Source organism: Camelus bactrianus, chromosome 20 (assembly GCF_048773025.1).
Source record: "Camelus bactrianus isolate YW-2024 breed Bactrian camel chromosome 20, ASM4877302v1, whole genome shotgun sequence".
NCBI classification, from domain to species: domain Eukaryota; kingdom Metazoa; phylum Chordata; class Mammalia; order Artiodactyla; family Camelidae; genus Camelus; species Camelus bactrianus.
In genome coordinates, this window is record NC_133558.1 from 1,560,110 (window position 1) to 1,573,466 (window position 13,357).

Here is a 13,357-nt window from a genome sequence, read left to right on the forward strand (position 1 = left end):
AGTCGGCATGGTCCGGTCCAGAGCAGGCTCTCAAATGAAATGGGGGTCAAGCGTTCAGCGGCGTGGAGCCGCCTACGCCCCGTACGTGTGGAAGGGATCGTGGGATAGGTTACCCAAACCCGTCGTTCTGAGGGTGAGTCTGCTGAGCCCAGCAAGACACCCTACTTGCCAGAGCCTCATTACAAAAGGCAGAGGAGGGAACTTTTCCCAGCCCCATCCCAGCCTCGTGGCCAGAGCATCCAGATCTCAGTGACCTGGGTCAAGAGCATCGAATTCACTCTGCCTACAACTCCGTGGGTGCGTCACAGGTGTCACTTAGGGGCACGGTAGCTATCGGACACAAATTCTGACAGCCGGGGACCCCGCCCCCATTATCCCTACTTCCCCCAGAGCACACAGAGAGCCAGGGTCACCTCTTCTCCTTGACCAGAAGCTTGGCGATGAACTCCCTGGCCTCCTCCGAGATGTCCTGAAACTCTGCGTCCTCTAGGTCCCACCTGCAGGCCAGGATGTTGTTCAGAGTCTCAGCGTCACTGTCTCCCAGGAAGGGGGACAGACCACTAAGTCTGAAAGACACAAATCCAGGGTGAGTGTCCTTCACCCACCTGCAGACCCTTCACAGATAGGCTGCCTTCTCGGTTCTGTCCTTGGAAACCACAGGAGGGCAGATGACCAAGAATTAAGCATAATTTACTTATATGTTTTTGCAATCAAGAAAATGCTACTCCTCTCAGCCCAACTCCTCATTAAACAGTGGCAGCAAGGATGGTGGCAGCTACCCTAAATAGTGCAGCTGCCTTTTTAAAGCCTTTACAGCTAGCAAAGTGCTGGCACGGCCTCAGGTGCAAACGCCAGGAGTGTCGCCTCCGAGGAGTAAGGCTACTAAGTCACTGAGGGGGAGGTCAGGGCACGAGTTTTGGGGCTTTGGGGTTTTTTAAAAATTATTTTTAGGGCACTAGGTGTGTCCTAGGAGCTCAAGTGATTAGTGAAGAATACGTACTTCAACTTTTCAGGTGATGTTCGGGGAAGGGGTTTACTGCTTCCACCCACAAGGGTCAGCAGAAGCTCAGAAGCTGCTGAGTCTGGTCCGGAGGGATCTGCAGACCCACATCCGGGCTTCTGTTCAAAGCAGCAGAGCCCCACAGAACAGGCACAGCGCCTGAGGAGCAGCGGCAGAGGGCCAGGGGTCTGCTTACAGCATGTAGGCGATGACCCCCACGCTCCACATGTCCGTGGGGAAGGAAACAAAGTCGTAGTTCACCACCTCAGGGGCAAGGAACTCCGGCGTTCCGAAGTTCACCTTCAGCTTCTCTCTGGGTTTGTACCTGAAATTTTGGAGACAACATGGAGGCATGGAGAGGGCGCATCAGAAATCATGGAAATTGCAAGGATGCAGCCTATGAGCAAAACAAGTACATCCACACGGCAAGTTTAAAATCCTTTTTTGAAGGAAGTCGCGTATTTAAGAGAGAGCGTCCAAAGCTTGTGAGGAAGCTTCCTCCTACCAGACAAGCTCAATAATCTTAAACAGTCATGAGAATAGTCAGAACCCTGAATTACGGAATACGGCGACAGGAGCCCCAGCACGGGCCCTGACATGGGGGCGGCTTGAGCAAGCCTGTGTCCATGAAGAAGGAAGACGCAGTGACTTACAACCATTTTACAGCCTCGCTGATGTGCTGAAGCCCACACACACTCCTTCGTCCCTTGAGCTCCTTTTCCGTATCAGAACCCTTTGCTTACACAGTTAATTTTTTTAAAGGAAATCTCTTTACAGATGGAACAAATATAAAAGACTAAGACAGACACTTACAAATTCTGAATTAATGTCTTCAAATGTAATAACTTCACCGTATTAGGTTTTAATATTCTATATTTTTTCTTGCATGCACTGTGGAAACCCCTGAGTTTGTTCAAGCCCTGAAGCCAAAAAGGGAGAGCTGAAACACAATTTTTGTCAAGTTCTTTCTAAATGGGGGCATGAAACCAAGGGTTAGATCAGATTTATCTTTGCAAAGAAAGAGCGCCCAGCAAGCTCCCCAACTCGGTTCACACACCTATGTCCAAACTGACATACCTTCTGGCCAATCCAAAGTCAATAATTTTTATTTGTTTAGTGTCCCGGTTCACACACAGGATGTTCTCAGGCTGCCAGGAGAAAGACACACATTAGCAACGAAAACAACCATCCTTCACTCAAATTGTCCTTGAACCACAACTAAAAATACAACGATGCTCAGGAAAAACATAGCAGGCCTTTCACTTTGGGGCTGGCTTGTCTGCGCGGGCATTTTCTCCTTTAATTATGTGGTGGGTGAGGTTGTCGGGGCCCTGCCAAGCCTGCACTGCCCTGCCTGCTCCCCTCGCTGGTTCTGCAGTCGACCCGAATGTGTGAGTTCAGGCAGAGGCCTCCCGCCTCAGGACCTTCCCAATGGACTGGTGGAGGCTGTCTCCAGCTTGACATCTGTCCCCCTAAAATTATTAAGTATGAATTTCCCCTTTATGGAGGAATATTTTTTCCCAAGGATTTACGAGTTCCAAGAGAAATGGCCTGATTCCTTTAAAAAGCCACACTGAACACACAATATAATGTGAACGTTCCTGACCTCCAGACTTTCCCTTTGTGCTTAGTCTATGGGAAAGTCATATGTAAAAGGAGGGTTCCCCCACCCCCAATCATTCTTCATTCTCAGCAATTCCAATGTTTTGCTGAGTTTGGTCTCAGTGCCTAAAACCCTTGACAAAGTGTTCCCTTGGCGTTTGACTCTGGAAAGGCTCTGCCCTGCCACTCGGACAGGCTTGGGGTGAAGAGGGAGAAAGGTGAGCTAGCCCGTGCTTACAGGGTGTCCTACAAGGGCACCTGCATTTGTCCAGACAGAAAACCTGAGGTGTGGGGGAGACATGGGGTATGGCTTAAAGCTAAGATCATTCATAAAAGAGAGAGAAAGTTTTCAAAGAATTGCCTGAATCTCTCAAGCTCTTATTAACCCTAACTCTTCCCTATGCGCTGGGGAGGGCGTTAGCCAGGTCGCCAGGTCCCCAGGACCTCATGCCCTGTCCTTTGGGTGGGGTCATGGCTGCCCCCCAGCCTGTCTAGGTGGAGAAGAGGTTAGAATGAGATCAGAAACACAGAAACACTTTATGAAACGACATCGTACCTCCCGTCCATGTTGGTTGGGCATAATGTCTCTGGAAGTCTTTTTCTAAATATCTCTAAAACAGATGTCTGTAAGCAAAGGCAATTTATAGAGAAGTGGGTGCTATATAAGAATATTTGGCCTCACACTTAGGTAACTGATTGATCATGTATAAAGCTGTCCAGCTGCCAAAGAACACTGACATAAAAAAATCTGTTTGCAGAATGTAAAGAAACAGCTCCAAGGGCACTTCAAAGAGTTAATTTTTTTCTAGCTATGAAATTAAAGCATATTCATTGAATACGATTTGCAACACACACACACGGATATAAAAGAGACCACTTTTAAGTCACCTAGGTCACAGTGACAAGCATTCAACATTCTTGGCCGTCTTCCTTCCCGTGCGCTTTCTGAAAGGGACACCTGGTCTGTAATGACTCACCCAGCTGTTGCCTTTCTGACTGTCTCTACATACAGGCCATAACTTGCATCGCTCATTGCAAGTCCTCAGTCAACACTGTGAAGCCACCTATGGTGTTGTCTGACTTACGGCAGGTCAGGTCCTAGCTCCAGCTGCCAATCAGATCCCTTCAGGGATATTTGTAGAACAGTTACACTCAGTGAAAATTCTCCGTGAAAAGATGCACCATCAAACCAGCTCATAGCCACGGGCCTTGCTAATGGTTTTCAACCTCTGACTGTGTCCTTTTATACACTGCGTCCCCCTGCCCCAGGAACAGTGAGGGAAGCCAACAGAGGCCCATGGAAACCACGGAGGAAACTTAAATTCACTTAGCTCTACCATCCCCGATGGCTTCCGTAGATGGCATATTATACAGAATATAAATTTTATCTCCTTGTCGTGCTGTGCAAACAGGGAAACGACAATGACTGAGCCACCCAAGAAGATGCACTTTACGATATTCAGCCCCAATATTAGAGCTGGTCGGAGATATCGGACCTGGTCTTTCACTGGTTTTAACGAGGCACAGTCGGGGTCTGGGGACTTGATAGTGGGAGAGACAGCATAAGGGAAGGGTCGTTAATGAGAGGAGAAGGAAGACTTGGCTCCCTGCTGCTCACAGGTTTTCCACCACTTCCGGCATGGTGCCTGGCCCTGCCCCACCACCCTTAGCATTTTAGCACCTCCCTTCTGGCTGCCCTGTTTCCTTTTGCCATAGGGTTCTCCTCTGGGCACTAGCATGCCCATAGAAAAATAATCCCTCAAGCCCAGAGCTTCTTAAAAGATTTTTAGGAGAGTGCTGGGGATTCTTGCAGAGCTGGAAAATTTGGCTTTTACCAGGGAATTCTCTGTTAGCTAAAATCCTCCCACCTGCTCAACCTAATAATGAGAGGCTGCAACACGGACACCATGGTGGTGTTGGTGGTGGCGAGGACGGTGGTGTTGGTGGTGGTGGTGATGATGATGTGATGATGGGGATGGTGGTGGTGGTGATGGTGGTGGTGGTGGTGGGGATGGTGGTGGTGATGGTAGTAGTGATGGGATGGTGGTGTTGGTGATGATGGTGATGGTGGTGTTGGTGTTGGTGATGATATGATGATGGCGTTGGTGGTGGTGATGGTGATGATGTGATGATGGTGATGGTAGTGGTGATGGTGGGATGGTGGTGTTGGTGATGATGGTGATGGCGGTGTTGGTGGTGGTGGGGATGGTGGTGGTGGTGGTGATTGTGGAAACCATCTTCCATGTGAATTCCTTGAACACAGGCAAGTTACAGGAATCCCAACAGTGGTCCCTAAAGGTGCAGACATGCACATATTAGTGGGTGACAGAAGTTGGGGATGGGGAGATGAGGCTAAGAATCCAAATTTTTAAAATTCCTGAATATGTACTCAGTGATAGGACCACGAGCTGGCATGAAGTACCTGACGGGGCCCATGGATCCACATGAGGGAATGGTCTGGGAAGGGTTTCATTTCATATGATACAAAACACGCCCTACCTTCAGGTCCAAGTGGAGAATGTTCATCTGGTGCATGTGTCTTATCCCCTCACATATCTGCCTGATGAACAGAATGGTGTCAAACTCGGTCAGATTGCAGTTGTCATCAATGATGCGATCGAACAGCTCCCCTCCGTCCACACTGCAGGGGAAGAGAGGGGACGTCCTGAGCCACGACCCCTTGATGAGCGGGTGATTCTCCCATCTAAGCTCAGACTCTCCCAACAGATGTGTACGCAGTTATTTCTCTGCCTTCTCAGTCCAGTGTCTCTTACGCTGAAGGCCCTTATTTTAGCCACCATCAGTTTCCCAAATGGAAAGTCTCAGTTCCTTTCATCCTGTGGCTACAGCTCTGGAGCGAGCCCTCGCCGCCACCGTCTAACACAGACGGAACATAAAGGGGACTCTCAGGAGGCAGGGAGGGAATTCCGCACACGTGAAGGGTGGATGGCGTCTCCTCAGACCAACGTCAGTGATAAAGTGCTTTTATGTGCCGGCTGCTGGGCATTCATTGTCCAGACTTCTCACTGCACGGTGATGAACAAAACCCAAACCAGTGGGAGGAATGGAGTGAATCACAAATACCGATGCAGCATCAGTGAAAACAACTCACTTTCTACGTAGACGCTTATTAAAGTTTTATAAAGGTGATTTTGAGTGGAAGCTTCTCAGCCTTAATTACTAAGAATTTGTCATGAACTCTGTATTAGCAATCAGGTTGAAAGTGAGAGGCAGTTCAGGAGTCACTCTCCTCAGCTTCCCCAGAACAAAGGCGAAGCTGGGGTTTGGACAGCACAGCTTAGACAGAGGCTGACCCACGTCCCACCCCTTGTCAGCCACGCCTCACCCGGGGCTCCTGTTCCTAAGTGAGCTCCTTCCTGGGGCGGATGAGATTCTGACGCGGGCAAGTCAGAATCCGGGGGCCGCAGCGCTGGCTGCAGGACTCCCGAGGCGGGACAGAGCTGCGCCCGCGGGCGGGGGCGGAGGGCGGGGCGGGACATACTACTCCATGACCAGCACGATGTCGTTCTTGGACTCGAAGGCGTCGTAGAGCTGAACGAGGTTCACGTGGTCCAGCTGGTTCATGACGCTGATCTCGTTCTTCACCTCATCCTGGGAGGAAGGGAGGGCTGCGTTAGTGCCACGGGCACCACGGCGAGGGGGGCGCCCCCCGCGCGGCCCTCACCTTGTCCTTCGTGCCTCTCGTCCTGATGATCTTGGCCGCCAGCTTCAGGCCCGTGGCTTTCTCTTCACACTTGTGAACCCGGCCGAAGCGTCCCCTGTAGAAGAAGAGGACAATGGCCCAGCTGAGGCTCTGTCCCTGCCAGGGCCCAGCTGCAGCCACTGCCCAGTGGGGCCCCCTGTCTTTGAGTGTGAATGAGCAAGGCTGCTGTGCACCTGCTGCAGCCAGCATCTTCTAGAGAAGTGCCGAGTTCTGATACGGGCCCCGGGGAGCGATTCTCCGGGGCCACCCCAGACCTGCTGATGCAGGAAGGCCGGGCGAGGCCCCAGGAGCTGCACTTTCACAACACCGCTTGGGTGACTCATATGCACCTAAAGTTTGAGATCTTCTGTCCTAGAAAAAAACAGAATCTTTCCAAATCCATATCAATGTCATAAGCTGGGCTTTGTAAGCATAGGAACCACACAGACTAGAGGTCAGGCACATCAAGTTATTTTGGGGAACTGCATACAAATAAATAAGAAGTAATAACAAAATTGCATATAGATGCATGTAATCAAAAGACATAGTACATATTCAGCTGTGAGACTTGGCAGTTTCACTTGGATATAAATCCTTCGTAAGACAGCTTCTTAACGATTGTCATCACATACAGAAATGCACACTCATGAGCAATTTTCAAGTTGGACTTGCTTGCTGTGACTCCTGATTTAGTTAAACAGATGGGCCCCAGGTGTCTGCCTGTGCAGTGACGGCCACACACAGGAGTGGAAGGGGAGCTTCCCCGACATCGTGGACCTGAAGCCCTGGGGGCTGCCGAGGGGAGGGTCGTGGCACCAGCAGACAGAGGCAGGGCGAGGCCACCACCTCCCACCCTACTCAGCCGCACTCCCTGCGCAGAGGCAGCTGGGTCTTGGGGAATGACATTACCATAAACATAGCCAAGTGTGACTCAATTCCGCCCGCTGCTGAGATGAGGTTCTTTCCGGGAGCATGTGAACAGGAGTGCAGGTGCGGCAGCTCACTGAGAGAAGGCTTTCTCCCCTTAACTAGCCACGGCCCCCAGGACAGCCTGGCCCAGCTGAGAGAGATCCTGTCTGTCTCCTCGTGCGGTTCACTGCACACGGCCTTCAGTGCTGAGGTGGCCTCGCGGGACCCCCGCTGGTCCACCAGGCTGATGACCTCACGCCCACTGAGCGCAGAAGCAGGGACCACAAACACCCTACAGGCCTCAGCACGGGGGTCCTTGCCACGCTGTAATATCTCTGCCGAAGGTGAAAGATAATTTGCTGTCTTGATGCCCCTCTACTGCAAAGGAGGTACACCCGCTGACGGCCTCTGTGCACTTTAGGGCACACACGCACACGCCCCTGCTCCTCCCACTTACTTACAGAGCCCAGGACCGGGTGCTGGGAAGCCGGTCCCGCCTGCAGGACGACTGACGACCCACGCTGCCCAAAGGGGCAGGAAGGAAACTCTAAGAGTCCCTGACGGACCTGGACCAGAAGCAGGCACCAACCCCGGGGTTGTGTCAAAGCCGCTTCTGCGAGTAACTACCCTCCTTCAGAGACACCGTCGCTGGCTGGCCACCGAAGTCCCTCAGACCCAGAAGAGCTGCTGCGTGCAGAGCCCCAGGGCACCTGCAACTGCTCCAGCACCCACCTCCCCCGGGCCCGTCCCCACAGGACGGGCTTCTCCACCGTCAGCCGGCGGAGGAGGCAGAAGTGCAGGGGGTCCCGGGGGGAAGAGGCAAAGGAGGAGCAGCTCCGCGGCCGGCGGCCCCGCCCGGCACCCCGGCCGCACACACCCTCGCCGCTGGTAGGTCGGTCCCACACAGGTCAGTGTGCATCGCCGGCTCTCCTCCTGTTTCACACAGATCCAGTGATGGGGGTCAGCTTAGCAGTTTAGGCCGTGAGTGGCAGGGTCTCCCAGGGGGCCTGTGACTGCGGCAGAAGAAGGAACTCCCCCCAGTGACGAGCCCGCCCTGACTCTTCCTTCCTCCGGGGGAGAGATGGGTGTTGACGCCCTGCTGTAAGCCCTTCAGCGAGGCAAGCAGCCGACCGAAACAAACCACAGTACCTCACACAGTAACAGCATCAACGGAAAACCAGCCATGATTTAAAAAAAAAAAAAAAAGATTTAACACATGCCACGAGAAATTGAGTGTCCTCTCACTTCTGCACTTGGTTCCCCAGTTTTCAAGCTTCGAGCAGCTTCGAAACCTTCTGGTGACTCACGCTGGACCACCCCCCCCCCCCCCAAGATGTGACAACGTGGGAAGTGAAGCAGATAACACATGTGGCGCTTGGTCACTGTCACCACATCAACCTTTCTGGCATCGGTGACAATTTTCAGAAACGGTTAAAACCTCTTAAAGTGTTTACGACGTTTCTGGTCCTCAGATCGAGACTGGCAAATACTTGTGAAATACATCCTGAGCGCTGTCTCTTCGAAGGCGCTCTCCTTTGGCAGGAAGAGTGTTGAAGCTGAGCGTTACTTACCCTCCTAAAATCTCTGTCCTGCTCACGGTATAAAAACTGTTGACCGCGGCTTGCTTGGCAGTGACAATACGGTGGTCGAACGGGGCGGGAGGTGCCGGGGCGTCACCTAGGAGTGAGAGGACAGGGCAGCGTGAAGCGGTCGGAAGTCCAAGCTCGGGCCTCAGCACACATGTGCTCATTTAATTCATTTACTAAGAAGACACAGCAGGCCATCTGCCCTAAGACCCAGGGAGTACAAACGTTCACTTTGTGCTATGATCTGTGAATCACAAAGGGGACACTGATGCCTTTCAGAAAGGATGCCAGGACCCCTGAGCCGTGGTTCATCCCTCCTTCAGGACATCCTTCGGAAACAAACGAAAAAGCAAAACGGTTGACTATCTCCAATCCCAATATGGTCCAAACAGGTAACACTTCCAGGCCTGAGACATTTAATTTCAAACGTGAGAAACCGTTCCACCCATTTTTAAAAACGCACCACTGATATAGTCCAGCATTTTCATTAAAGCAGAGAGAAAAATGAAAACTGTCTTCATGTCATTGAAAGCTATGCATGACTTTCCAAAATACTTTAGCATGTATTTCAGAGACGTTTAAGTCACAAAGATGAGTTTTTCTGGCTTGAAATAAAACGCGCAGTAAAACTGGCTAAGTAGGTAGTCTGCGGCTTTCAAGCGGCTCTCTCTTTCTAGCGTTCAGCCTAAGCATTTAAAGTGTAGTCCACCTCGGGATCCGTTCTAGAATGCGTGATTACTCACCAGCGTCTTGCGGTCTACTCTCTGCTTCCTCTGATCACTGCTGTTAAGATTCTCTTGCCACGAACCTGTTCATTTCCCCCAGTGACTCACTATTTAAGCACCTGCTGTGTGCACTTCTCACGTGCACACAGAGGACACCAAGGGAGGTGAGGAGACAATAAGTCTGCTTTCAAAATTTTACACTTATTCAAAATATGATTCTTGAGCACTTTTGTGCTAGGCACTCTGCCAAGGGTTAATATTTTTTAAGCTTCTGATAATATAAATCTGGAGGCATCTGATTTAATGGGGACATTCTCCCCTCACCCCATAAGTAGGCTGAAAAATGAAGACGTCAAGAAAGAATTCTCTTGGTGGCATTCACCTCTTCAGACCAAAAAAGAAAAAAAAGGTGAATTATGCACACAAATGTCATCACGCGGCATTCTGCCCCCTCCGGCTGTCAGGCTGAGTGACGTTTAGTGGGAAGGGTTGCTGGGAGAGGTTAGGAAGCTTTAAAGGGCTGGGACAGAAGCCGTGTCCTGCCCGTGGGGTTGCTGGGTTGGGCTGCCAGTGGCCGTGGGTGCCTTGCCTGGTGGGCACCCCTGGGCTAGGCCGGTCTCCTGGGGGGTCCTCCTTGCGTGTCCTCCGCCCACCCCAGCCGCGTCTACTCTGCCCCTCTTGTGCTCCTCCTGGACGCAGCCCTCCTCCGTCCCTCTCCGCTTGCTGCCGCCCGTGGGCTCTGCTGGGTCCGCATCCCGCAAGACGGGTCCTGTTGCTGAGTATCCCGAGGTTCGTGATGTAGAAATGGTTTGTATGCTGCTGATACACCTGGAAGATAAAATCCAGCCACAGCTTTCCAAGTTTCCGGGAGAAAACTTTCAGATGGCCAGATTTCTGAGCACTACAGCCTTCTCAGTGGTGTTTTGGTGACGGGCTGCGAGCTTCGTGATGGAGAGTTGGTGATGGCAGGGTCTGGGTTAAGGTGGAGCAGGACGTGTCCCCATCAAACCCGAGCAGCACGGTGACAGGCGGAGGGGACCGGGACCCCAGAGACTCTCCCTGATGACCTCACTGCGACCCACGTTAGTCCTCTGACCTTTTATGAAGCATTTTACAACTACCTAATTTGATTTTCACTTTTCAGTTCCTTTCCTTAAAGAAGAGACAAGTAACCACATGGAGGAAGAATGGTCTCTGAACAGAAACAGCCGTGAGAAGAAGCCTTTATTGGTGAAACATTAGACCTAATTTCAGTTTTTTCAGCAGCTCCAGACCTTACTCAGCACATCTTTGGAGCGGTGGACTTTCTTAGTAAACATTAGAGTTTATGTTTAATTCTTGGGAAACTGGAGTTGTCTACAACTAGGTTTCAAATACGTTATTTAAAAATGAAAAAAGAATTATACCTTCAATCTCTAAGAAGACCACGGGGGTTTGGATTGGGTGCTCTCTGCTCCAGATAGATTCTGTGGCTTATCATAACACAGTTTAATTCATTTTAATTGGCCACATAACTGCCTGAATTTATGTGTGGAACTTTACAATTCAGGGAGAATCATTCAGTAATCCACTTCTTACTTAAGCCTCGCCGTTTTGGGGGAAAACAGCCAATTTATAAATCTGGTCATTGTCCAGTTTTTTTGTGCTCGATACTGCTAAAAATAAGAGCTTTTTACCTGATCTTTTAAAAATACTGGATGCGATTCCTAGTAATCATGATCTCTGCCTGTCGGTTGGTAGAAGGCTTAGAAGACAATAAAGTGCCCAGAAATGTCACAGGCAAGAAGGATAAATGATGACAAGAAAGAGCCACACAGCTGGGCTCTCAAACCACTGCTTTAAAGACTGGCGTCAGCTATCCTCTGCTACGGCCTTAAGTTGAGACAGCGCGCGGCCCTGCGGGAAGCGTCGGCTGCAGATGCGATGCTCTGAGCCCTACCTTTCGTAGAATTGACCACCGTTCGCTCTACGAACACGCTGCTCTTCCCTGGAACTCTTGTCCGGCACCGTGTCATGTGCAGTTGCGGGTTCTCCTCTTCCCTTAGCTTCTCCGTCACCAGGCTCTTCCTGAGAACCAAGCCCATTTCTCTCTCCTTTGCACACGGGACATTCACTGGCACCCACAGGGCTTGGCTGACCACTCCCAGGGCTGCTATTCTCTTGTCCGCTCGGGCTCTTTGGGCATGGACTGCCTCGTCCGTCCACACGTTCTCTTGTCTTTGCAGGATTTCTTAAAGCAAAAGCTTTTACTTCATCTCGTGATCTTTCAGTGTGAAATGTGGCGAAACTTCTCGGAACTAGAGAGGCACTGGTCTTCTCAGTGTTTTCCTTGTTGAGTTTATTAAACTTGTCTTTCTCAGAGGAGAGCTGGATCTTCGGGGAAGATCTCTCTAAAAGCCACCATAGGACACAAAACATTTTAATGGAGGACACAGGTGGTCAGTATAATTGTGGCTTCACCCAATGGCCTCCCTGTCCAGGTTTCTCTTTGTCGGCTGATACAAGCTTTGGGAAAGCAAAGTGGGCATGAATGTGACCAGTGGGCTCCCGAAGACTTTCTAGTCTGTAACTAGCAGGACCCACGCCAGTCAAAGTCCTGGACTCAGACCGCACTTCTCCCAACACAGGCGTCATGAACGGGTGCCCTCCTCTGAGTAAGCCACAGCACAGGACCCGGGTCACAGAGCTTTCCTCGTCCATAAACATCCAGTCTTCTAAAGAGGTTACCTGTGGGGGGCGCTGTCCTTTCATCTTTGGCAGGTGCTGTTTCCGTCAGGCCGGGGTGTGACCACACCTGCTCCTTAGCCTGTGGACACACGATTGAGTAATGAGAAATCGAATTCACACATGGCATCGGGGTCCCCCGACCTCAGCACTGCTGCCCCTTGGGGCGGGTCACTCTTTGTCACGGAGAATGTCCTGAGTACTACAGGACGGTTAGCAGCGCCCGGCCTCTGCCCACCAGGTGCCCGCAGTGCCCCCTCCCAGCAGTGACACCCAAAATGCCTCCAGAAATTGCTGAACTCGCCCCAGATTGAGAACCACTGTATTGCACAATTCAAACACAGAAAAAAATACCAAAATAAATAGTAATTTAGAGGGCAGAGCAGTCTGAATTAATGAGACCCTGTGCAGGCTAGAGTATTTGGAAGGAAATGAACTCACTATTTTTAAAGAAACTTTGTAAAACTCTGGCACTGTCTGTAGAAGAAGGCCCGTCGTCATGAAGAGATGAAAGGCTACTGGTACCACATAGGTTGCCCTTGACCTCTGCTTATGTTGTCTGCATGTAGCTCACATATAAATCAAATAAAAAGGAGATGCGATATGTGAGTGGGTTTTGTAAACCAGAAAGCAGGAGCCTAAAGTAAGCGTTTATAATTGGGGCTTTTACTTTGCTTGGAACAGACGGCCCTTTTCCCAAGGAGATAAACATTCTTCTCCGAGTCCTGGCTTCTCTGATTCAGCTTAGCAAACCCTTTCCAAACACCACGCAAAAGGTAAACATTAGCCCAGCCCACCCAAATTATCACAAGTTCTGACGCTGTGCATTGTGAATTAATGACATTGTCTGGATGTCCAAAGAATCTGTCTTTTTCTCTTTGGGAAGAGAGCAAATTTGCCTGAGGGTGACCTGCAAGCATGAAACACCACGGAGGTGCAGCTCATAGAGACGGAGACAAGTTGTAAACGTACTTTTAAACAACCCAAAGGGCAGTCCCGTAGGTCCAGAGCATTTCCATTTTTCAGATAAGGACCTTCAAACACAGAGGCATGTTTAGTAAATTTGTGGAAAACCACAATTAAAGATTAGAGCCTCGGAGTTTGTAAC

At 50.6% G+C, this 13,357-nt stretch overlaps 1 protein-coding gene across 12 annotated transcripts in view; it reads right to left on the bottom strand.

The window, feature by feature from the left end:
* The window catches only part of MYLK4 (myosin light chain kinase family member 4), a 70,712-nt gene that overhangs the window by 12,052 nt on the left and 45,303 nt on the right, over nt 1-13,357 (bottom strand). For 10 of the 12 annotated variants that reach the window (XR_012500874.1, XR_012500873.1, XR_012500872.1 and 7 more), the window contains 8 exons: nt 12,253-12,331; nt 8,786-8,891; nt 6,288-6,381; nt 6,105-6,214; nt 5,102-5,243; nt 2,078-2,148; nt 1,197-1,325; nt 414-566 (listed from right to left, as the gene is read on the bottom strand). Coding sequence is in view for 6 of the 12 variants with exons in the window: in XM_045505588.2 (XP_045361544.1) it covers nt 414-566; nt 1,197-1,325; nt 2,078-2,148; nt 5,102-5,243; nt 6,105-6,214; nt 6,288-6,381; nt 8,786-8,891; nt 12,253-12,331 (884 nt within the window). In the remaining 6 variants the exon portion in view is untranslated. Of the gene's footprint in view, nt 1-413; nt 567-1,196; nt 1,326-2,077; nt 2,149-5,101; nt 5,244-6,104; nt 6,215-6,287; nt 6,382-8,785; nt 8,892-11,464; nt 11,916-12,252; nt 12,332-13,357 lie in introns of all 12 variants that reach the window. The other 2 variants (XM_045505591.2, XM_074347985.1) reach the window with 2 other exon arrangements.